A 23,731-nucleotide genomic window follows, 5' to 3' on the forward strand; every position below is an offset into this window, starting at 1 on the left:
TTGGTATTGCATTCTTACCATCTGAAATGGTCCAGATAAGCCCATACCATGCATTACAGCAGATAATCCTGCTGAATGCCACACTAAAGCAAAGCAAAACTGGCTTGCCTAAAAGAAACTCTATAGATTAACAATCAGTCAACATGGTAAACTATCATTTACCACAAGGTTAAAGAAAGTAGCACGTGTTACAAGTCAGATGTAATTTACACCAGCTCTAACTCGCACTGGATTACTACTGACAAATTGACCGCCTACATCGTGCTGTCATTGAAGCTGCAGCAGTCCCCACAAAGATGAGAGATTGGAGGTACCCTTCTTCACTTCTATCAACTAGCTCAATAAATTTTTTCTACATATAGACTTTCAGCATTATGATCATTCTTCACCGAACGGCAACACTTGAACTTTACACAACAGGAATCACAAAAGACTCATTTTGCAGCTACATCAGCAATTATGCACTTCCTCGTCGGTCAATTTCATGCAATTTGTCAGAGAAAAAAAAAAAGGAATGAAAAGTTTTACTTTCAACTATTTCAGTCCCCTTTTATACTCCAGACTTCATACTTCAGTAATTTAGTATCAGCACTTTAAACATCCAATCCTTGTTTCAAATTCCATAAAATAGCATTTCCTGGACAAACAAACTTACAAGTTACATCTATTCAGCTTAATGAAACCAGCTAGTGGTTTGATGGCATCTCCTCAATACTAAGTCTCTATGATATCTCATATTTACCGGTCATGGCAAGTAAATAATCCAAAAACCATATGTAGTAAAAACAGAACATGTTCTAGCAAAGGGTCCCGGCCTCACAAGGTTTCTAACTTGACAGGAATAGAGCTTGGACTTGCTCATAGAAACACAAGTAACAACAACAATTAAGAGGAAAATCACCCCCTATGACTATAATAATCACTCAAATGCTAAATTTCTCCCAGTTGAGAAACCAAACCTGAAAACTAAATAAAACCCTACATTGCAAATACTAACAACCACCACTTATGGGCATATTGTCAACAAGCTGTTGTTCCAAGTTCCTCCTGACAGAATAGGGTGATGATCAACTCCAAGGATTAGTGTCAGTTGCTCACTAGTAGTTTAACCAATGTGATTCAAGGTAATCAAAAGACCACTCTGATGGTATTAACTCAAGAGACTACAGCTAGAGAAATCAGATAGTAGCAAAAGTTCTAATTTTCCCCAATATTAGACTAATACATTCTTTTTGTGTCAAGAGCATATATCTCTTTAAATTTACCCTGTAAAACACAATTACTCCAACCCAATAGGAGTACCAATTTCCACATTAAATTCAGCAAGCAAGCAAAATTCTTTCATAGTTTTACAATGAATTTAAACCCACAAATGATCACATTCATGCCTTCTTTTACTCACATTCCTCACACTTGTTCCTACTCTCATGTATGCATTAATCCAAATTCACTGAACACTACCTACATTAGATTTGAGGATTCATCAATTCCCAATCCAAACCAAATTCATGGAAAGCTAAATCCACACAATTCAATCTAGAAGTATAACGAAACCCATTAAACCAGAATTAGAACAAAATCAGTTAAATAAGTTAATATGAAATCCATTACCAAAAACCCATTAAAATTATACTAATTCCAAGCAACAAAAGCTAAGCATTGAATCATTTTCGACCAAATTACACAAATTCTCATTCCAAATCACAAAATGAACAATCAAACAGCAACATGGACCTCACTCTAAACCTGCTGAGACTCCAAAGGAATCCCAAGCTCTTTGGATGCATCTTCTTCAACAGACTTGCTCTTCACATTCTTGGCAGGAAGCGGAACAGCAATGAAAGTCTTGGTCTTGCTAATGGGTCTGCTTTTTTCAAGCTGCACAACGTCCCCAACCTGGAACTGGTTTTCTGGGTCGTGAGCCTGGTACTTCTTCTTCTTCCTCACCCTCCTCTTGTACTTCGGGTGTGGGGCCAAGCGAGTGACCTCAACGGCGACGGTCTTGTCGCTTGTGGAGCAGACGACTCGGCCTTGAAGGTACTTCAGGGCTCTGACGGGAGGGAGGAAAGAGTGGCGTTGTAGGGTTGGGAAGGAGAGAGAGGAAGTGGGTTTGGAGAGAGGAGAGAGAGGGGTAGAGGAGCCATGGAGGAATTGGGTGGAGAGCTTGGGAGAAAGATGGAGAAGTGAAGCTGTGAGTGACATTTTCTTTGGTTTGATGTTTGAGTTTGGAGTTTGGGTAAAAAAAGGCAGGAAGGGATAAGAGGGATGGGATGAGGTGGTGTCTCTCTCCACTCTATCTTCTGGATTGGGATTCAATTTTGGGTTTCTCTATTGAATTTTTCTATGTACACCCAAAAAAATAATTGGTTTTTGGACACATAATTTTCATGCCATTCATGTTTAAATTTGAAACTTATATGAACTAGCTCTTGGTGTTAGTAATATTCATTTTTTCAATATTATAAAATTCTAAATTAAAACCTCAAATTAATTTGAGACTCAACTCTCCAAACATTTCAGATTTAAAAGAAATTCTAAATTCAAATCTTAAACCCCTAATTAAATATTTTGAGAGTTTTAATTTGAGACTGTAATGGGCTTGGATACTTTTATATGGTTGATTATTATCCAGAATTTGGCCGTCAATTCACACCCAAAAACCTACATGAAAATGGGTCTAGTAAATATTATGTTTATTTAGCCCACATATGTTGATTTTGTGCTTGCGAAAAATTCTTGAGTTCGACTGCCGGGTCAAGTCATCCCCATGAAACAGCAAAACTCAAAGTCTAACCAGATCTCACTCTAGTTCTACTCCGTCCACGACAGACGTACATCTTGGATGCTTCATAACATGCATGATATGCAGGTGTGTCAAAGTCTAGTGATCGATCATGTGCTTATGCTTTGTTCGTTACAATTTAGTGAACATCAATGCTCCCATGCCTCATTGTGTCTAGCTTGACTGGAATTGCCAATTCTCATGCCTGTTAACTTTTAATCCTTGAGGAAGATTAATTTGTACGGATGCGATTATAAGATTCCCAAATTTCTTTTGTTGTGAAATCTGGATCCATTGTAATTAGTGCCCACCGCATATGTTTTGTTTTGAGTATCTTCATGATGTTTTTATTGATTTCATTAAATTGAAGAGGGTTGGGTCAAAGTGGTGCTATAATTGCCAATAAAGTAAAAAATAATTAAGATTATTCCTAAAAATATTATAGTAGTTAAGATTAATATAATGTGTGTTTTCAGTTCAAAATCAATTGGTAGTGGATAAAAAGGTTTAATCTTAGGATGATTCTTAAAAATATTAAGGCAAAGCTTTCATTTCCAATATAGGATAATACTCTTAACATGCCCCTTCGCATATGGCGCCACTCGAACTAAACAGTGAACAATACATTATTAAGTGACGCATGTAGTTGTTGGGATCAACACGTAGATAACCTTCTATAATAACATTAGAATGTGAGCATTCAATCAATCATTTAAATTAGGACAATATGCTTGGCTCCTGATATATCAGAAGTCATTCCTCAACACATGATGTGGCCTCCTTGAAAAAGACACATGTTTTTTTTTGTTTTTCACTGACACTCCCTCTCTCTCCTCAACCGCCATGCGGCTATACTCTTGACATGTATTAAAATATTTAAACAGTATAGCCGCACGGCTATACTCTTTAGATAAATTCGTATATTTATGAAGTATAGCTTTTCGGCTATACTATTTAAAATTCGAAAGTGGATCATTTTCTTTTTCTTTAATATAAAATTAGTTTCTTTTAGGTCAATAAATATTTTTTTATTTTCTTTTTTGTAATTAAATAATATCTTAGTCTTATTTAAGTACTTTAATTAGTAATTATGTTTTAATTGTTATTTCTTTAGTGAGTAATTAATATTAGTTATTTTAATTAACTCCATAAATTATATTACGTAATAAATAGTAATTAACTATTTGAAATTCACTAACCTAAAGCCAATCAACTACCACTCCCTTATCTTCTTTTGCAGTAATAAGACTAATGTAGTTGTGTAATTTTTGTGTGTGGTATAGTATTGAGAGCAATGTTACGTGCGTGGCAAGAGATTTGCTTTGACCTTTATCTTTTTATTAGCCTTTTCGCACACGCTTTCGCGCTTGCGAGAGGCATTTTTTAAAAAAATTTAAATTTATTTTAGAATTAAAAAAGATAATGGGTAGTTGTATTCCATAAAAATATGATCCATTATCTTATTTTACTTTTATTTTTTATTTTTTAACATGAAAAAGTGTGAATTTACCATATCATCTTCATTATTCTTAATGTTTGTATTAATCAATGACATTTTCTGGTATTTTGAATGTTTCACCATGCCTAATATCAAAAGGCCATATTAAATTACAAACGGGGGTACATGCAAATGTGAAGTGAGTACAAGCACGCAATGCAGTTATGCAAAATTTATTGGAAATTCTACTCTTATTATATTTTCTATATTTCTATACGGTATTTTTATACCACCTTATGTGGTATCTAACTTACAGGTGCCACATCAATTACTTATGTGTCAGTTATGTTTTAATTTTTATTCTCTTTTAGTTAAAGCAACTAATTCATTACTATTTTCATGCCTTCACACTGCCCTCCACCGATTGGTTTTTCATCATTGGGACAAGTCCACAGTGAAAACCAATATAGGACTCCAGATCTATAACTTCTTATATTTGACATAAAATTTTGTGTTACCTTATATTAATAGGAAGACATAATTAGTATACTTATATATGCAAACAACTCACGAATCATTCCCCTTTAATAGGTAGACTAACTCAACACTCGAACCTAAGTAAGTACGTAGTTACATAAACTCCTGCTACCTAGGTACACAAATGGGGCAAAAAGAAGAAGGAGAACCACCAACGTTGAAGGAGAATAAAGTTAAATTCAAGTGGTGTGTAGAGTTTTTTTTTTAAAATTTTGGTGGAAGGGTGTGAGAGACTTTGGGGAAAGAAATGGTAGGTTTGTATTATAAATGGTAATTGTCTAATTAATTTCAAAATGAATGAAGAAATTTTTTTTTGGTAAAAATTAACAAAGAGATATTATTGGGGGTAAAATGAGCATTGGGAAACCCATCTTGATCAGAAAATCAGCTGACACTATCATTCATTCGAATTTTGATATAACCCCAAAAAAATGAGCCTAATTGATCTTAAAAAAACCCATGGCTTTTTCCATGAATGCTTGAACTTTTGAGTTAATATCTAATTTTTTAAAATTGCTATTGGACTATATAACGCTTTACATATTTATTTATTTTGAAATATAAGTTGCAGGTCTGAAGTTTGTGATTTGAGTCAAATAAAATAAAAAGTTACTTAGTACCTTAAACTTTAAAGTAACCATTTTGTTTTTTGCCAATGTTGAAATATTATATTCATAATTCAAATACGTCAGCCACAAATGCTACAAATACAATATTCCTAGGGGCCAATACAATACAATACAAATACACTAACTACACATTCTTCATAAAAATATGGAGAGGTCCAACGATAATATCAAGTTCATACACTATACCAACTCCCATGTAAGGCCAAAGAAATTCTCATGCCAAAAGTGTAAATTTTAAAGTTACCATTTGACAACATAAAAGATTAACAAAAATAAACTTCAAACCCTAAAATATACACTCATGAAGACTTGAATAAACTTCAACCCCTTCAAAAGCAAAAAATAACGGGTAGTTATCACAATTTAAAATTTTGATGAAATAAAATAATGAATTCTAACCTTCCGTTTTGATGAAGAAATTGAAAATTACATAGAATTCTAAAATGACGAAATTTTGATTTCCATCATTTCAATTTTTGGCAATTGAAGATTTCAGTGTTTGGATTCATGTATGTCGAATTTTGTAAATGACACTATAGAAATTGTGAAATGACGCCTATTTTGATGGAAATTAAACTCGGGAATTTGATGCTCCAATTTTCACGATTTTTTTTCACGTCATTTAATAAATTCCACGCTTAACTTGCCAAACAAGGGAATTGTCAATTTCTCCTCTTTAATTCTCGACTTTTAGTTAAATTACGAGTTGTTTTCCCTCATCCAAACGGAGGGTAATTGAAAATAAGACTAAGTTCCAATCCAATATTGCATTCTTGTTTTTGTCTTCCAAAACTCCAAAAACAAGAATACATAACATAAAAGAAAAAGAATTACATGTTATGGAGTTTTGCATCTACAAACACATTTACTTCATCATCTTTATTTGATTTTCGGCTTGCATGTCCATGTTTGAGGTTCTAGCTCAGCGCTTCAGACTGGGCTTTCGCTGAGTTCGCTGACGTCAGCGCACTAAAATCAATTTTTTTTACTGTTGACTGCCACGTGTCGTCACCGGGTGGCTCCGATTGGATTTTTTTTCAGCAATCCTACGGTTCTCTTTTTTTTGGCCAAAAAAATTTTAAAAAAATCCAAAAAAATCCGAAAAAATTCTGAAATTTTTTTTAAAAAAATACCAAAAATTTATGTATTTTTTCCCTATAAATACCTAACCATTTTATCTACTTTCAACACCAAATCTTCATACAATTTCTTCTCCATACAATATTTTCTACTCTCCACTCACATAATTCATTTTCCACACCAAAATATTTTTAATTGCCATTTTAATCAATTTAATGTAACTTTTTTTTGCATATTCTATTTCTTTTTGTTGCACAATGTTTATTTTATTTTTGCATTTCCTAATTGGCTTTATTTATTTACATAATCAATTTTATTCTTGCATTTCAAATAGTTTATAATTTCATGCATAATCTTTATTTTTGTTTTTGCATTTTCAATTTGTCTATATTTATTTACATAATCAATTTTATTCTTGCATTTGAAAATAGTTTATAATTTCTTGCATTGTATATTTTTTGAATGCACTTCCAATTATTTATTTTGAATAGATCATACAAGCACAAATTTTATCTGGAATAAGACACGTGGCAACCGAGATTCACATCCGAAAATCTTATCCGAAAATTTAATTACAAAAGATTATCAAAATTAATGATTTAAAGTATAAAAAAATAGGAAATAAAGTACAATGAATAGTAATTGCCCTAGACTTGCCCTAGACTTTGCCCTTGTGGGTGGAACTACAAATGGCAAGGCTGACACTATTCACGTGAATAGTATCAGCCCTTGCTTGCCCTAGCCTTAGACTTTGCCCTTAGGGGTGGAGTTGCTCTAACTCTCAAATTTTGGACCCTTATGAGTACTGTCTTGGGGGGGGGGGAGGGGGACCTTATTCAAGCAAATATTTCTTCAATACGTAAGAGTTAGGTTATTCATGTAAAACTCTCTGTGGATTAAATATCTAAAGCTTTTTACCTAGATTGACCTTAGGTCCCTTCATGCATTAATATCATACATGAAAAATTGTTTTATGTAAAAATATTGACTAAGTATGAAAAATGGTTTTTCGGAATAATCATTTTCTCAAGATAATTTTTGGCGGCTTTTATTCCTTACACATCAAATAAGAAAACTTGATTTTATAGGATTTTATTATGAAGTATATATTGACTTAATGAGCCATTATTTTTAGCCTAAATTGTATTGCACTAAAACCGATTTTTCATATTTTGATTTGGTGGGAATTTGATTTTCTAGTATTTTTATTTGAATCCAAATGGGGGGTACTTCCTTATTTATATTGTAAAATTAAGTAAATGGAGTAATATAAAAATAAATGAAAGTAAAAGGACAAAGACACCAAGCAGTTTGTGGGCAATTTGCAGGGGTCAATATCTTCGCCTCCAATGGTGGATTCCAGGCTTGCAAGGGTCAATTGACCCCTCTTGCCCCTATGTAGATCCGCCCCCTGATATGCACCAAATTCACCAAATTTTATCATATTTACTAATTATCATGATCAAGATAACTAAATACAATCATTAACTAATGTGGTATTACTTAGCAACTTCAGCGTAGATTATCTTTTGTGTTGTGAAGTGTATATATGATATACGCACGGTGATGATTTTGGTATTCTGAAATCACCATTAAATACCACATTGTTAAAGTTGTTAGGACTTTCTTAGTCACTAAGGTTAGACTTCCTTTTCAGGTCTAATACTTACGTAGCTGTTAATAATTCATGTTTCTAAGGAACAAGTATTGTTGCACGTTCAGTTTAAAGTCTAGTCATATACCACGATTCTAGGAGCTGTAAAATCGTGGGTTGTTGCATTTCCATTCAGTTACTTTGTAAGGCTTTTAAAAGCTATTGCTATCTTTCAATTCAATAAGACATTCTTCCTGCAAAACAAGTGGTATCAAACTTTCTCTTACTCAGTTTCTTGTGGATTTTCTGGTTCCAACATTTGGTATCAGAGCTCCACCATGGGGCTTGATCGAAAGTCTTAAAGCAAACACGAGTTCAGTGAGAAGGGGTAACGATATGGCTGGTGAAAGCAATTTTGTACAGCCAGCCATTCCCAAGTTCGATGGGCACTATGATCATTGGAGCATGCTAATGGAGAATTTTCTGCGATCCAAGGAATACTGGGGTTTGGTGGAAGCTGGGATCCCTACAGCAGCAGAAGGGGTGGATTCTACTGAGGTACAGAAGAAGACAATCGAGGATCACAAGCTAAAGGGTCTGAAGACAAAGAACTATCTGTTTCAAGCCATTGATCGATCGATTTTGGAGACAATCTTGAAGAAGGATACAACAAAGGCTATTTGGGACTCCTTGAAGCAGAAATATCAAGGCACAGCCCGAGTCAAACGTGCACAGCTGCAAGCTCTTCGCAAAGAGTTTGAGGTGCTTCACATGAAGGTGGAAGAATAGGTGAATGATTATTTTGCACGAACTCTCACTATTGCCAACAAAATGAGAATTCACGGAGAACAGATGGGTGATGTGGTGGTCATTGAGAAAATCTTAAGATCCATGATTCCAAAATTTGATTACGTTGTGTGCTCAATTGAGGAGTCAAATGATATTGACATTCTATCCATCGACGAACTTCAAAGCAGTTTGCTAGTTCATGAGCAACGGATGAGTAGACATACTGTTAGTACATGCTGATATTTGCGGGCCAATCAATCCAACATCAAACAGCAAAAAACGGTATCTCATCACCTTCATAGATGACTTCAGTCGAAAGACTTGGGTATATTTTTTGGTGAAAAAGTCTGAAGCTTTTGTTGTTTTTAAAAACTACAAAGCTAGGGTGGAAAAAGAAACTGGATACATAAGGGCCCTTTGCACAGATCGTGGAGGTGAATTCACATCACAAGAATTCACTAATTTTTGTAGTGTGAATGGAATTCGAAGACAACTAACAGCTGCATACACTCCCCAACAAAACGGAGTTGCCGAGAGGAAGAACCGAACAATTATGAACATGGTTCGCAACATGCTTTCTGGAAAGCACATTACAAAAACATTTTGGCCTGAAGCAGTTAACTGGACTGTGCATATTCTAAATAGAAGCCCTACACTTGCCGTGAGAAGTAAGACACCAGAAGAGGCATGGAGTGGAGTTAAACCATCAGTGGGTCATTTCAGAATTTTTGGATGTATCTCTCACGTTCATGTACCTGATCAGAGAAAAATAAAGCTTGACAATAAAAGTCTCAAATGCATATTCTTTGGGGTAAGTGACGAGTTGAAAGCTTACAGATTATTTGACCCGATTTCTAAGAAAATAATTGTGAGCCGAGATGTTGTTTTTGAAGAAGATCAAAGTTGGGATTGGGAGGTGTGTTATAAGGAAGCCATTGTGGCAGACCTTGAGTGTGAAACAGATGAAGGAGAGGGAACAGAAGTTGGTGACAATGAGGAGGAATTGGAAGCTGACAGCACTGAAGAAAACGAGGACAGTGAAGAAACGGATCATGGTATTGCCCAAGAAAACTCGTCTCATGAGGAGATTGATGAGAACTCACCTCATGATGCACGGACACGAAGACCACCAGCATGGATGAAAGACTATGAGAGTGGGCAAGGTCTTTTCGAGGAAGAAGAATCAAACATTGCTTACTTGGCTTTGTCCACTGACAGTGATCCTATATTCTTTGAAGATGCGATAAAGAATGAGAAATGGAGGCAAGCCATGAACTCCGAGATCGAGGCAATAGAAAGAAATGATACGTGGGAACTTACAGAGTTACCACTTGGCAGCAAAGTTATTGGGGTGAAGTGGGTTTACAAGATGAAACTCAATGAGAATGGAGAAGTAGATAAATACAAGGCACGACTCGTTGCAAAAGGGTACAGTCAAAAGTATGGAGTAGACTATGCTGAGGTATTTGCACTTGTGGCTAGGCTTGACACCATTCGGGTTGTGATTTCACTTGCTGCTCAGAAGGGTTGGACGATCTATCAACTAGACGTCAAGTCTGCCTTTCTACATGGAGAGTTAAATGAAGAAGTTTTTGTCATCCAACCTCCTGGCTATGAGAAAACGGGACATGAACACAAAGTGTACAAGCTTAAGAAAGCCTTGTACGGTCTGAAACAAGCTCCTCAAGCTTGGTACAGTGGTATAGAGACTTATTTTGACAATGAAGGTTTCAAGAAGTGTCCCTATGAACATACTTTGTTCATCAAAATAGCGGATGGAGGTAAAGTTTTGTTTGTTTGTCTTTATGTTGATGATCGCATGTTTACTGGAAATGATGAGGTTATGTTTAAAGATTTCAAACGATCCATGATGATTGAATTTGATATGACTGATCTCGGAAAGATGAAGTATTTTCTTGGTATTGAGGTGTTGCAAAGACCAGATGGTGTTTTCATTGGGCAACGAAAATATGCACAGGAGGTGCTTAACAGGTTCAAAATGGATCAATGTAATCCAGTGCATAATCTAGTAGCTCCTTGGTTTAAACTCATGAAGGACGAAGATGGAGTAAGGGTAGACAGTACACTCTACAAACAAATTGTAGGAAGCCTTATGTATCTGACTGCTACACGTCCTGATATGACATTCATAGTTAGTTTGATTAGTAGGTACATGGAGCGTCCCACTGAGATGCACCTACAGGCGGCAAAAAGAGCATTAAGGTACGTAAAGGGAACTATTGGTATCGGGGTGTTTTACAAGAAGGGAGGAAAGCAGGAGTTTTTGGGATACACGCATAGTGATTACGCAGGTGATCAGGATGACAGAAAGAGTGCTTCGGGGTCTGTGTTTCTGATGAGTTCAGGTGCTGTGTCTTGGTCTTCGAAGAAACAGCCAGTGGTCACTCTTTCCACCACTGAGGCCGAGTTTATTTCTGCAGCATCTAGTGCTTGTCAAGTAGTCTGGTTAAGGAGAATTTTAAAGGAACTGTGTCATGATCAACGCAAATCTACAGTGTTATATTGTGACAACGTATCAGCCATCAAACTCTCAAAAAATCCAGTCTTGCATGGTCGTAGCAAACACATTGATGTTCGCTTTCACTTTCTTCGTGATCTTACGAAGGAGGGAATTGTGGAGTTGGTTTAGTGTTCAACCCAGGAGCAGGTCGTAGATATTTTTACAAAGCCTTTGAAGCTTGATTTTTTCTTAAAGCTGCGAGGTTTGCTGGGTGTCTGTTCTTATCCAGCAGTAAACTGAATGACAATGGTATTCAGTTTAAGGGAGAATGTTAAAGTTGTTAGGACTTTCTTAGTCACTAAGGTTAGACTTCCTTTTCAGGTCTAATACTTACGTAGCTGTTAATAATTCCTGTTTCTAAGGAACAATTATTGTTGCACGTTCAGTTTAAAGTCTAGTCATATACCACGATTCTAAGAGCTGTAAAATCGTGGGTTGTTGCATTTCCATTCGGTTACTTTGTAAGGCTTTTAAAAGCTATTGCTATCTTTCAATTCAATAAGAGATTCTTCCTGCAAAACAAGTGCTATCAAACTTTCTCTTACTCAGTTTCTTGTGGATTTTCTGGTTCCAACACACATGCACTTTTCATTTGTGAGTAGTAGAGTATTGCGGATGTGAGATGTAGAGTGCCTAAATCATCATCTCTAATATTTATTATTGACTCACATAATATGATGTGGAAGAGTACACTAGGCCTCCAAATAGTCCTAGCAATCCTCCAGAAAATGGAATGCACATTGCAATAAATCCTGCTAAGACTGGATAAACATTCCAAACAAAATCAAATATCAGGACATGGAAGATGCCCGACATATGACAAGTACATAGAATTAGCACAAATGAAGAATGGCTATAATCAATACTTTAATTTGGTGCCTATGTCATAGAAAACCTGTTTTTAATTTTAGAAAATGGGTAATAAGAGAAAATACATGAATTAATTAACAAAGATAAGTGGATATTCAAAACAATCAATTTTTTTCAAGTTGCAATAGGAAATTGAAGTCGAATTCCAAAACTAATATAGTTACAAATAAAGAAATTGTAATATTTAAAATAAAAGAGTAACAATATAATAGGGTTAATTACAGTTTAGTACCATGTGGTTACATCCTTAAGACATGTTAGTCCTTATCTTTTCAATTTCAACAATCACATACCTCGGTCTTTTAAATTTGTTACAATGTGGTTCCACCATTGGTGTTTATGTCAAATCTCTCTGTTAATTGCCTACGTGGCACTATGAGTCCCATATTATTTAATTTTTAAAATTTAAATTGATTAAATATAATAAAATATTTTTTGTGTGGAAAAAGTTGAAGAAAAAGAGAAAATAAAAATATTGGGACCCACTTACTCAAAACCAGAGCCCCCTTCCTTCCACCTGCACCACCTCTCGCTCGCAGCCTCCACCCTCCCCACAGCCCCTACTTCCCACCAAGCCACCTCTCTCATCACCGCAGCTCTCTCGCATCCTCCACTTTCCCTACAACCCCGACCTCCACCAAGCCACCCCTCCTCCCACCATAGCTCTCTCTCTCTCTCTCTCTCTCTCTCTCTCTCTCTCTCTCTCTCTCTCTCTCCAGCACCCACAATTTCGAGCCCAACATTATTCCCTCACCCAAAAACTAGACGCTCCCTTCTCTACCGCCCTTAATCCCTTCTTGCGTGTCGACTTCGTAGCCAAGATCTGGATCTGCCCTTTCTGCTACCATCAGAATTACTTCTCACCTCACTATGTCACGATCTCCAGACCAACCTCTCTATGAAGCTCTACCCTCAGTACATAACCCTCCAGTATGTTGTGTCGGCCGATTCAGCCTCCCCTCAATCTTTGCCATCTCTGGTCTTCATCTTCATGCTTGACACATGTATGATAGAAGAGGAGAGAGAGAGAGAGAGAGAGAGAGAGAGAGAGAGAGAGAGAGAGAGAGAGAGAGAAAAGAAGAAGAAGAATTCTTGGGAGAGGGGGGGAATCGGGAAGTAGGAGGGGGGTTGCAGGATGGGTTGGAGGGTGGTTGTGGCATGGGTTTGGGGGTTGGAGCTTGCGGCTAGTGGTCATGGGTGAATAGGGGGAGAAGAAATTGACGGGGGAGAGGGAGAGCGCAGAGAGGATAGTTTTATTTATTTATTTTGTGTTTAAATTTTTTTTCTTCTTCATATTTTAATCAATTTAAATTTTAAAAAATAAATAATGTGGGACCCATAGTGCCACGTAGGCAATTAACGGAGAGATCTTACGGAAACCCTAACTGCAGAACCACATTGTAACAAATTTAAAAGACCGAGATATGTGATTGTTAAAATTGAAAAGATAGGGACTAACATGTCTTAAGGGTGTAAGCACAACGTGCTAAACTGTAATTAACCCAATATAATATGTATCACATTTATTGATTACATTGTTGATCACATTAATATTTTTCAATAGTGATAAGATGTACGAAAGACTCACGTATGCAATTTAGTCACGATCTCCAGACCAACCTCTCTATGAAGCTCTACCCTCAGTACATAACCCTCCAGTATGTTGTGTCGGCCGATTCAGCCTCCCCTCAATCTTTGCCATCTCTGGTCTTCATCTTCATGCTTGACACATGTATGATAGAAGAGGAGAGAGAGAGAGAGAGAGAGAGAGAGAGAGAGAGAGAGAGAGAGAGAGAGAGAGAAAAGAAGAAGAAGAATTCTTGGGAGAGGGGGGGAATCGGGAAGTAGGAGGGGGGTTGCAGGATGGGTTGGAGGGTGGTTGTGGCATGGGTTTGGGGGTTGGAGCTTGCGGCTAGTGGTCATGGGTGAATAGGGGGAGAAGAAATTGACGGGGGAGAGGAGAGCGCAGAGAGGATAGTTTTATTTATTTATTTTGTGTTTAAATTTTTTTTCTTCTTCATATTTTAATCAATTTAAATTTTAAAAAATAAATAATGTGGGACCCATAGTGCCATGTAGGCAATTAACGGAGAGATCTTACGGAAACCCTAACGGCAGAACCACATTGTAACAAATTTAAAAGACCGAGATATGTGATTGTTAAAATTGAAAAGATAGGGACTAACATGTCTTAAGGGTGTAAGCACAACGTGCTAAACTGTAATTAACCCAATATAATATGTATCACATTTACTGATTACATTGTTGATCACATTAATATTTTTCAATAGTGATAAGATGTACGAAAGACTCACGTATGCAATTTAGTCTTACTTAACAATGCATTACCTATAAACGTGATACGAGTAGTTTTGTATAAATTGAAATGGTACATACGTACGTACAAACTACAACCAATGAAGCATAAAGGTCGTCTGGGTTTGAAACCAAAATTTCCTACTAAATATGACTCAATCACATCAAACACAGGCATCCAAAAGATCTGAATACAAAACAGAAAAAGAAATCCATTAGCAAATGATTTAATTTTCACAATTTCTTTAGTCTATATAATACATCTTCTAATTAATTTAAATTAATGTAACCGTTTTGCTTTACCTGATAGCTTCCTATAGCATGAAAGAACACCATAATGTTGGCCAATGCAACGAGCCAATTAGTTTTCTCCAGTGAGATGAGAACATCATCTTCTATAACATTGCCAAAAGCGCAGAAGCCATAGATTGCAACAGCAACATAGCAAAATGCCATTAGTTTTCTCCAGTGAGATGAGAACATCATCTTCTACAACATTGCCAAAAGCCCATAAGCCAGAGATTGCAACAGCAAGATAGCAAAATGGCACAGTGATGTAAGCAACCACAACACCTTTCCACATGGCAACTTTTGATGGCTTCTCTGGAGTTGAAGGGATTGTGGCCTGAATCTCCAAGGCCACACTGTGCCCTGCAAAAGCAAATGCTACCGTTCCAAATCCATTCAGCATATCAAAAACTTTTCCAGACGTTCAATGAGACCGAACTCCATGATTAACATGTTGATGGTGATTTGTGGATGCCACAAATGATATCATGGCGCAACTACATCCAATTAATCCCCATTTTACACAACCATCAATTAAGTATTCCTAAGAAGAACTAATATATGGACCATTATATATAATACACATACTTTTAAAACATATTTTGGCTGCCATGTACGTGGTATTCAAGTTATCACAGTGAATAATGATGGGCAACGAAAGGGGAAAACACAATTCAGGCAAGAGAACACGAAATAGAATAATATAAGTAGACATGGCAGGAGCAACATCCAGTACGGGAGCGGCTAGAGGCTCTGCAGCTGAAGGTGCGACATGAGACTCAGACTTAGGAGAGGGCGAGTCTACAACAAAGGGCGATTCTGCAGGGGAGGGCAAGTCTTGGACTGGCCTTTGAGACGACTTTCACTCACCTAGCTATTACTTACACGTACTTATAACATTTCCTGAGTTTTGAAAAAACTAGACTCTAGACTAAAATGCCACCCACTGCAGGCAAAATATATGGTGAAGGTTCTTATGAATGGCTCGAGGAATGGCTAAACATTAAATTTAATTTCCTCCAATAGCTCATTTATAATGGAAATCCTTGATACATTTGTATGAATATTGTTCAATGTAAACCTACAAGTTGCAGTAATATACTATATTCAACATATAGTAACTATCACAATCCCATATAAGTGATATTTAATTCAATTCTTGCGGAAACAGACTTTGAAGAACATGATCATACCATCATGATGAATAGTCTCTTCACCATGTGGTTGGCATTTCCTAACTACTATTCTTTTCTTTACTTTATAAAAATAAAAATAAAAAAACAAAAAATCAACATTTTTTATTGATAAATTAACACTTTTTACACTAAGTTTTCTCATATCATTATCAAAGTTTAGTTGAAAAGGATCTGAGATTGCTAATTTTAAGCTTACTATAACCTATTATTTCGTAAAACTAAAATGGTCATCACTTAAAAAAACTTCCAACACACATGGGGGTCTAGCATGACATAGTTGAGTGTGATGCTTTTTGGTCACCGATTAATTAGCCACGGTTGATTAGTTTTGATCACATTATGAGAGCTACAAGGCAACTTCTTTCTACATGAGAGGAAGAAAGTTCCACAACCCCTGCATTCCAACAGTTTTCATCTTCGTTAAATCCTCGGAAACTAAAAAGATAAATGCAATCAAGAAACAAATCATGTAACAAACGTTCAACATTTAACAACCGCATACCTGACACAATTAATCTTTCTACCGTTTGCCTACCTTTAATGTGATGTGGGAGTGGGAGGATAGTTTTCAATGTGAAGTGGTGTACAAGGCCTCAAAGGAACAATGGATCTCTTACACGGCTAGTTTGGGGGTTTGAGCTACCCAAATTATGATGACTAGCTCAATTCATCAAATTTCAGCTGCCAATAATGTTCTTTTACCTATTCAAAGCTATTCCAGTGGGTTTATAGCCATGAATGTGAAGAAAGTGGAAAAGTGCAGTCTTCAAACCTCAATTCGACCTTGTTGTTCCTTTTTGATTAGGTTTGAGGGGTCCAATTTTTCTTTGAAGATTTTAGAGGCCAACATCCTGCATAGATATTTTCTACATAATATACTACACTTGTGGGAACTGGTTTTGGGGCCAATTTTTGACAAAACAATTTATTTGGGACATTGGTCTTGTTGCTGCACTTTGGCAATTTTTGCTCTGCTGCTGCTATCCTTGTAGCACCTTTTACTGATGTTGTTGTCTTCAAAGGCAGCTATCTCACACTAGGGGTGGGCGTGGCCCGGTTCAGTTCAATTTCTACCTCACATTGGAATTGGTACTATTCAATTAGTGTAATCGGTAGGTTCAATTTAAACCAATTGCAGTTCGGTTTCCGGTTTTTCCGATTTTGGACCGAATGTTTTTTTGTATATTTTTCAATTATTATTATTATTATTTTACAAATTCCAACTAAAGTTTATATTTTGGGCTTCAAAATTCACAAATGACCTAATTTCATACAAAGAGAGATGATTGGGCCTAGAAAAGAGAGACGCTTTGAAGTTAAGCTTGGGGAAATATTAGATATGGGATTTGAACTTTAGTATTGGACTTAAATATTTAAAAAATACACAGTCAGTCCGATCTGATCTAGTTTTGTAAGGTGTGAAATCAATACCGAAATCGATTTGATTTGGTCCAGTCTAGTTCGGTGTTTGTTTGTTGACTTTTTAGTCAACACGATTTTTTTCTAGTTTTTTCTGTCCAGTGCAGCTTGGTGTTCCGATTTTCCGATCTCAATGCCTACCCCTATCTCACACCAAGTTTGAGGGTGGTTTGCCTTGTACACAAGAGCATCATGACGCATCAATTTATCTTCATGGAGCTAGAGCCAATAAACCCCGGAAGTCCTCTTCTTTTTCTTGTTTCTTTTCTTTTCTTTTAGTTTAATTTTTTTTTTCCTCCTTCCTTCCTTAACTGTGGTGTTGCTTTCTTTTCTTAACATTAGGGACAATGTTTAGTTCTTGTTTTTGGAGAACATTTCCTATTGAAAAGAGTGATAATCTAAACTATCAAGTCCATTATTAGTTTTTCCTCCTTCGGCCAAGTTCATATTAATGTGTTTTAAGTCAATATATTCCATGGATGATAAATAAATACAGAGAAAGAGAATCTTTGTGTTTTAATATTTCTATAAGAGGGGATTCGAATTTAATTCATATTTTACATTGGAAAAGAAAAATCAATGTATTAATAGCTAGTCAAATTGAAAAAACTTACTAATCATTCAAATATGACACACTCAAATTGAAAAACTTTTAATCATTCAACTATGTTCAAATAAATAAACGAATACAATATTTCTATAAAATAAAATAATCACAATATCTCGAATTTGACTTCTTGTTTTTTTAATTTTGATATTCCATTAAAAGTTTTAATTGAGGGTAATTTTTCCAAGTGTGACCTTTTTCTATATAAATTTTAAAGTTATTTTGGCTAACGACTTTTAATATCTTTTCCTCCAATTATATTATTTGTTTTAATTATTCTTAAAGCATGAGCTAACTTATGAACAAAAAATAAAAATAAAGTAAAATAAAGGAAAATTCGAACTCGAATACAAACACAATACTCTAAACAACCAGTCTAACTCACATATCCCGTCTTATGATCATCATGGTTATTATTTACTCTATTCACAAAGAAAATAACAAAACAAAATGACCACTAATAATAATAGTATACTCTAGCTGGATTTCTGAATATGATCAACAAGGATAGCCTTATCCAGCTTCCACTCCACGTGGCAGCATGCAAGTGAAGTTCAATATCCTCCAAACAAAACCCATCTCACCACGTGTCATGCTCAGATCCATGCAAAAGATCAAAAACCCAAACACACTCGGCTCCTCATCCTCCATAACCCCACTGAAACAAGAACATAAGAAAAATAAAATTAGCTAGCCAGAGACTCAGAGCAGACCAAATTATCTGGCCATGGCATCTCTGGCAACCTTAGCAGCTGTTCAACCAGCCACCATCAATGGCCTTGCCGGAAGTTCCTTCACTGGAACCAAGCTCTCTGTCAAGCCCACCGGCCAGACCCTCAGACCCAAAAACATCAGGTAAGTGCTAGAAGAAAAGGTTCTATATATTTCCATGAGCTTGTAAATTTGTAATGGGTGTGTTTAATTATAAGTTTACTGGGTGTGTTGCGTAAATAGGAGCGGTGCTGTGGTGGCCAAGTATGGAGACAAAAGTGTCTACTTCGACCTTGAGGATCTGGGCAACACTACCGGGAAGTGGGACTTGTACGGCTCAGATGCACCCTCACCCTACAACCCTCTTCAGGTTCCGTTGCTAACTACCCTAAATTCTTTGAACCTACGTAAATAATGTACTTAAAATTAGGAAGAAAAAAAAACAGAAAAAGAGAAAAATAAAATACAATAATGCTTTCATTGAGAGTCGAACTCAAGACCTCCCGCTTACTAAACGGGTGCTCTAACCAACTGAGCTATGAAAGCTGTTGTTGACAGAAGCAAAATTTTATAAAGCTTAAACGGCTTATTTTAAAAGCAGTTTTCTTTTCTACCTTTATTTTTAGTGGAAATCCTGACACATTAAACTTTATATTTGTCTCTAATGTTATAACATGTGCTATATAATCAAATATCATGTATATATTAACCTTGGTCATGTTGGTCCAATATTTCCCAATTATTTTCTAACCCAAGCTAATAATTAACAATTGAATATGTAACCCAAGTTGGTTCAGTTATTTGACCAAGTCATCATCTAATTTAAGCTTGCATGGCTATGAAATGCTAATATTTATGCAGAGCAAGTTCTTTGAGACATTTGCTGCTCCATTCACCAAGAGAGGCTTGTTGCTCAAGTTCCTGATCTTGGGAGGTGCTTCCACCATTGCTTACCTTAGTGCCACTGCTTCAGATGACATTCTACCCATCAAGAAGGGCCCACAACTTCCACCCAAGCTAGGCCCACGTGGCAAGATCTAATTGCATTTGGGATTTTCCATCTCTTCAAAGCTTTTCATCATGTGTATGTAATTGCTTCTCTATTTTGTACTTGTAAGTATGTCTAATGCAGAATTAAGACCACCTCACTTGACAATTATTCAAAGATGTTTCTTTCAAGTGCAATTTGGGGCACTACTGCTTTTATGTTTTAAGATCATGATATCTTCATCATATTTTGTGGTCTATGATCAGTGAAGTCTGAAATCTTCAAAACATGATGAAAATTGGTAGAAAATATTGCAAACAGTCTGGAGGATTTGAAGTACAAATGGGCAAGGAAAAAAATTGAACATATGTCTAAGACAAGTCATCAAATTTATATTTTCAGTCAGTCTACAAAGCCATTTCTTCCACAGAAGAAGAAACCATGTTCAAAATGCTTCATATGTACCCCCATTGGGTTTTCTCATTCTTTCCTATGTACAAAAGGAAGGAATTGAATGAAAATAAGTGATGACAACTCCAAGGATGCCAATGAGTGCTGAAATTTACATTTGAAGGCCAGGCTTTCTTGCTCTTTACATCGCTGCGTCTCTCTCATTTTGTTCCTCTTTTTCTCTCTTTTTTGCTCAAACTCCTTTGATTTTTCTCCTGTCAATGCTGTTAGTGGCGTGCCGTTGGACTTCTCAATCCACCCAAGTTATCTAGATAGGAAATCTTCTTGTTGGTCACTATGTTGGCAATCTTCTGCATATGTGGATGCTTAACCTCACAGAAGTCTTTGCCTTCATCTGTAGCATCTGGGTCCTTTTTTGCCTCAGTGTCACCTTGATCCAATCCCCAACCCATGAAATCCGACAGTGTCATTGAACCGGGTGTCTCTGTCCCGGAATTCTCTTCTTTCGTGGACCTATCTGGAGAAGTTGCAACTGGTGTAGATTCTCCTAAATTGTTCCTTTTACATGCTACATGTGATGGATTCTGAGAAGCATAATCAGCGTATAGTACATCTTCAATCCGGGACAAGACTGTGAAGGCCAAGCTTTCTAGTATTCTTGAATAGCTCTCAAGAATAGCCTGTCCAACATTCTATAAAGCCAAGAAAAAGCCTTTATGTAAGTTCATAGAGCATGATCAAATATTACAAGAGAGAATTTTTCCCAAACAACACTTCTACAAACAGAATAGAATATATTATGTGGTATGTTCTGTTACATTGCCAATAAGCTTGCATTAACTTTTTGATTCTGCAATTAGGGGGTGGAGTAATTCTTCAAGATTTAAGGTATATGAATTATGTCTTACCGCGTTGTATTGGATTTTACTGATGTCTAGTGAAGATTGAGGGATTCCAGGGAACCTCTGCTTGAGGAGGAGTAAGATGGTCTCTGCTCTCTCTTCAAAGAGCTCTCTCTTTTCCAAGCTCACGGCTGAGCCCCAACCTGATTTCCCATCTTTTTGGTTCATCTTTCTCTTCCATATCACCATGGAAGCCTCCATTTTGTTCTTGAGGTCCAGTATTTTGTGCTCCGATGATAAGTCCATGCTGCAAAGAAATTGGTCAGGATCAAAGAATTCAACTGTAATGCTCCGATAGATCGAATCACCAAGACTTGCCCTTCCATTCTGCAAAAAACCAATAAACCATCTCAATTTCATAAAGTAGTAAGAGAACTTATCAAGGCTCAAAAGTGGCCTGTAACATTGCAATGAGATTAGTTCTATCATTCTTTACCTTGGGGAGGGATTCAATGTAGTTCTCGGGAATTTCCATTTCTGTTAAAACTTGAGCATTTATGGCCATTGCTGCTTTAAGCACTTGGTTGACACAATCTTTTTGATACTGCAAAAATTTTCTAGCCGCTTCTGATAAACCATTTGGCGGAACTTTAGGAGTAGGTAGCCACCATTTGTCATCTTTTCTCTTTGCATTTCCTTTCTCGTTCTCATCAGCATCTTTGGATACATAATAGAACTCTTGCTTGTCTATGAAATTATCTAGACAGTCCTGATTATTATAAATTTTGTCAGAGCAATATAATCCATTGTGCACACGGGACATGAAACCATATGTTATGGAAAATGGAAAAGAATTTTAGCAAGCACGTAATTGCTTACAATAAGCATTGCATCAAGCTTTCGCAGGGCAGGGATGTTCATGTGAAGATCTGTTCGTTGCCGAGTCACCATTATCTATTAAACCAAAACATGCAAACTCTCATCAAGATGTGAAATGTTGCACAATGCGCCCATATGTGTGTGTGTGAGTGTGTGTGTGAAAAAGAGAGAGGAGAAGGGAAGAGATTGTACCTCCATATTGCTTCCATCCTTGGATTTCTGTTGTGAAGGAACAAATTCAACTATGTAATCACTCACACATAATAACCAATCTATTTCTTTTCTCCACCTCTTTTTCCTGTCTGCAGACATGGGTTCTAGGCGAGTTTGTTCTCCAAAAACAGAAGCTGCAATGCAGTTGGAAGAGTAACATGAGGGTTATGCGAACTGGAAATTTAACAAATCGGCCTTTTCAATAGTACAAATTATATAATTTGTAAGAAAAAAGTCTAAATAGTTGGACGTTCAAAATCAAAAACCAACATTATGAAATCTGAAATAGCGGCATTTCAGAATTGATATGTTTCCTACATTTACCTTAAACTAATGTATAATCTTTCCAGATATATCTTGCTGTCATAACATTTATAATACAACTATTCATACCACATTTACACAAAATAGACAAAGAGTATGCATACCGGCAAGGTTTGTAATAGCATTCGACAATGCCAAAGCTGACGAAACACCCTTTCCTCCACCAGACATATCTTCTCCCAAAAGCAACTTGGCAAACCTCTCCTTCATCTGCTCCATATCTGAATCAAACCCGACAAGCCAAATAATTATAATTCAAATAAAGATATGTATGCTGGCAAATTCTGCAGGACCAGCTAAGCTATTTATTCAGACTAACAACAACAATTATGGTGGTGACAAGCTCACCTGTCTGTTGTTGCTTTTCTCTGGCTTCGGCTTCTTCTTTGCTCAACCGTGACTTGGAGCCTTGAGCTCCATTACTTCTTGAACCCTTCTTATCATCGTCCTGAAACTCTAACGCGGTAGCGCTCTCAACGCTCAAACTCTTGGTATGCCTTCCTGTATTCTCATGCATCCCTTTGAAATTATGCAATCTAGACTTGTAATTTTCTTCTTCTTCTTCAAGTGCTCGGACCATTCTCAACTTTTTGAGAAAAACCTTTATAGAATGAACAAGCGAGAACAAGGCATGAGTGCTGCTCAATCTATTGGCAGGAGGGAGGGGAGGAGAGGGATCTATTTTGTCTGTTACTCAAGTTCTTACAGGTGAGAACTTCCAAATGATTGAGAGACAGAGCTGTTGCCGTTGTTGTTTTTTGTTGCTGATGTTGTTGTTCTTGTGGTCGATGATGTTGTTTTTGTTTGTGATCTTGTTTCTTGAGAAATTGGCAAGTTTTGACAAAAATGCGGAGGTGATTGGTTTTGAGATTGATGGGTTTTTGGGGTCAGTTAATTTCTTTTCTTTTTTTGATATCAGTTGGGTTGGTGGAACGTGGGGTGCATGTTGTGAGAAATGAGGAAACAAAACTATTCTTTTTGTTGTTGTGTTGGGAGGTTTTGGCTTTGGCTTTTTGAGGTTTGCATGAATTGGATGGTTGAGGTTTAAATGTGGAGGTCAAGGAAAGCTAAAATCCCGGTAAGACAGAGGTGCATTTCTTATTTACCAGCTCTCTCTCTCTCTCTGTCCTCATGAAGTGGATGGTTCTGGTAGGTCAATATCAGCTTCTCCCTTCATAGAATATTTATTTCATTTTATATGAGAGAGAAAGAAAGAAAGACAGACGGACAGACAGACAGACAGAAAATTTTGTTCATCTTCTCTACTCCAACGACTTCTTTATAAGAACTTCATTAT

General features: G+C 36.5%; 3 protein-coding genes and 1 non-coding gene across 4 annotated transcripts; 1 reads left to right on the plus strand and 3 right to left on the minus strand.

Moving 5' to 3' along the window:
* Positions 1 to 1,557: 1,557 nt before the first annotated feature.
* Positions 1,558 to 2,325, minus strand: LOC117621073 (30S ribosomal protein S17, chloroplastic). The gene has a single exon (XM_034351349.1). It carries the CDS (start codon positions 2,200 to 2,202, stop codon positions 1,741 to 1,743), a length of 462 nt encoding a protein of 153 aa, XP_034207240.1. The 5' UTR covers positions 2,203 to 2,325; the 3' UTR covers positions 1,558 to 1,740.
* Positions 2,326 to 18,675: 16,350 nt separating this feature from the next.
* LOC117621377 (photosystem I reaction center subunit VI, chloroplastic-like) lies at positions 18,676 to 20,035 on the plus strand. Its single transcript, XM_034351813.1, has 3 exons — positions 18,676 to 18,921; positions 19,021 to 19,147; positions 19,639 to 20,035. The coding sequence occupies exons 1-3, from the start codon at positions 18,794 to 18,796 to the stop codon at positions 19,816 to 19,818; spliced, it is 435 nt and encodes a 144-aa protein (XP_034207704.1). The 5' UTR covers positions 18,676 to 18,793; the 3' UTR covers positions 19,819 to 20,035.
* TRNAT-AGU lies at positions 19,250 to 19,323 on the minus strand. The gene has a single exon. It is a non-coding gene; the product is annotated as a tRNA-Thr (tRNA).
* A 137-nt stretch (positions 20,036 to 20,172) lies between the features above and the next one.
* Positions 20,173 to 23,501, minus strand: LOC117621376 (rop guanine nucleotide exchange factor 12-like). The gene is made up of 7 exons (XM_034351812.1): positions 22,783 to 23,501; positions 22,539 to 22,655; positions 22,090 to 22,244; positions 21,898 to 21,972; positions 21,515 to 21,787; positions 21,085 to 21,405; positions 20,173 to 20,868 (listed from the first exon to the last, which is right to left on the minus strand). The coding sequence occupies exons 1-7, from the start codon at positions 23,012 to 23,014 to the stop codon at positions 20,443 to 20,445; spliced, it is 1,599 nt and encodes a 532-aa protein (XP_034207703.1). The 5' UTR covers positions 23,015 to 23,501; the 3' UTR covers positions 20,173 to 20,442.
* Positions 23,502 to 23,731: the final 230 nt, after the last annotated feature.

This window comes from Prunus dulcis, chromosome 3 (assembly GCF_902201215.1).
Source record: "Prunus dulcis chromosome 3, ALMONDv2, whole genome shotgun sequence".
In the NCBI taxonomy this organism is placed as follows: Eukaryota; Viridiplantae; Streptophyta; class Magnoliopsida; order Rosales; family Rosaceae; genus Prunus; species Prunus dulcis.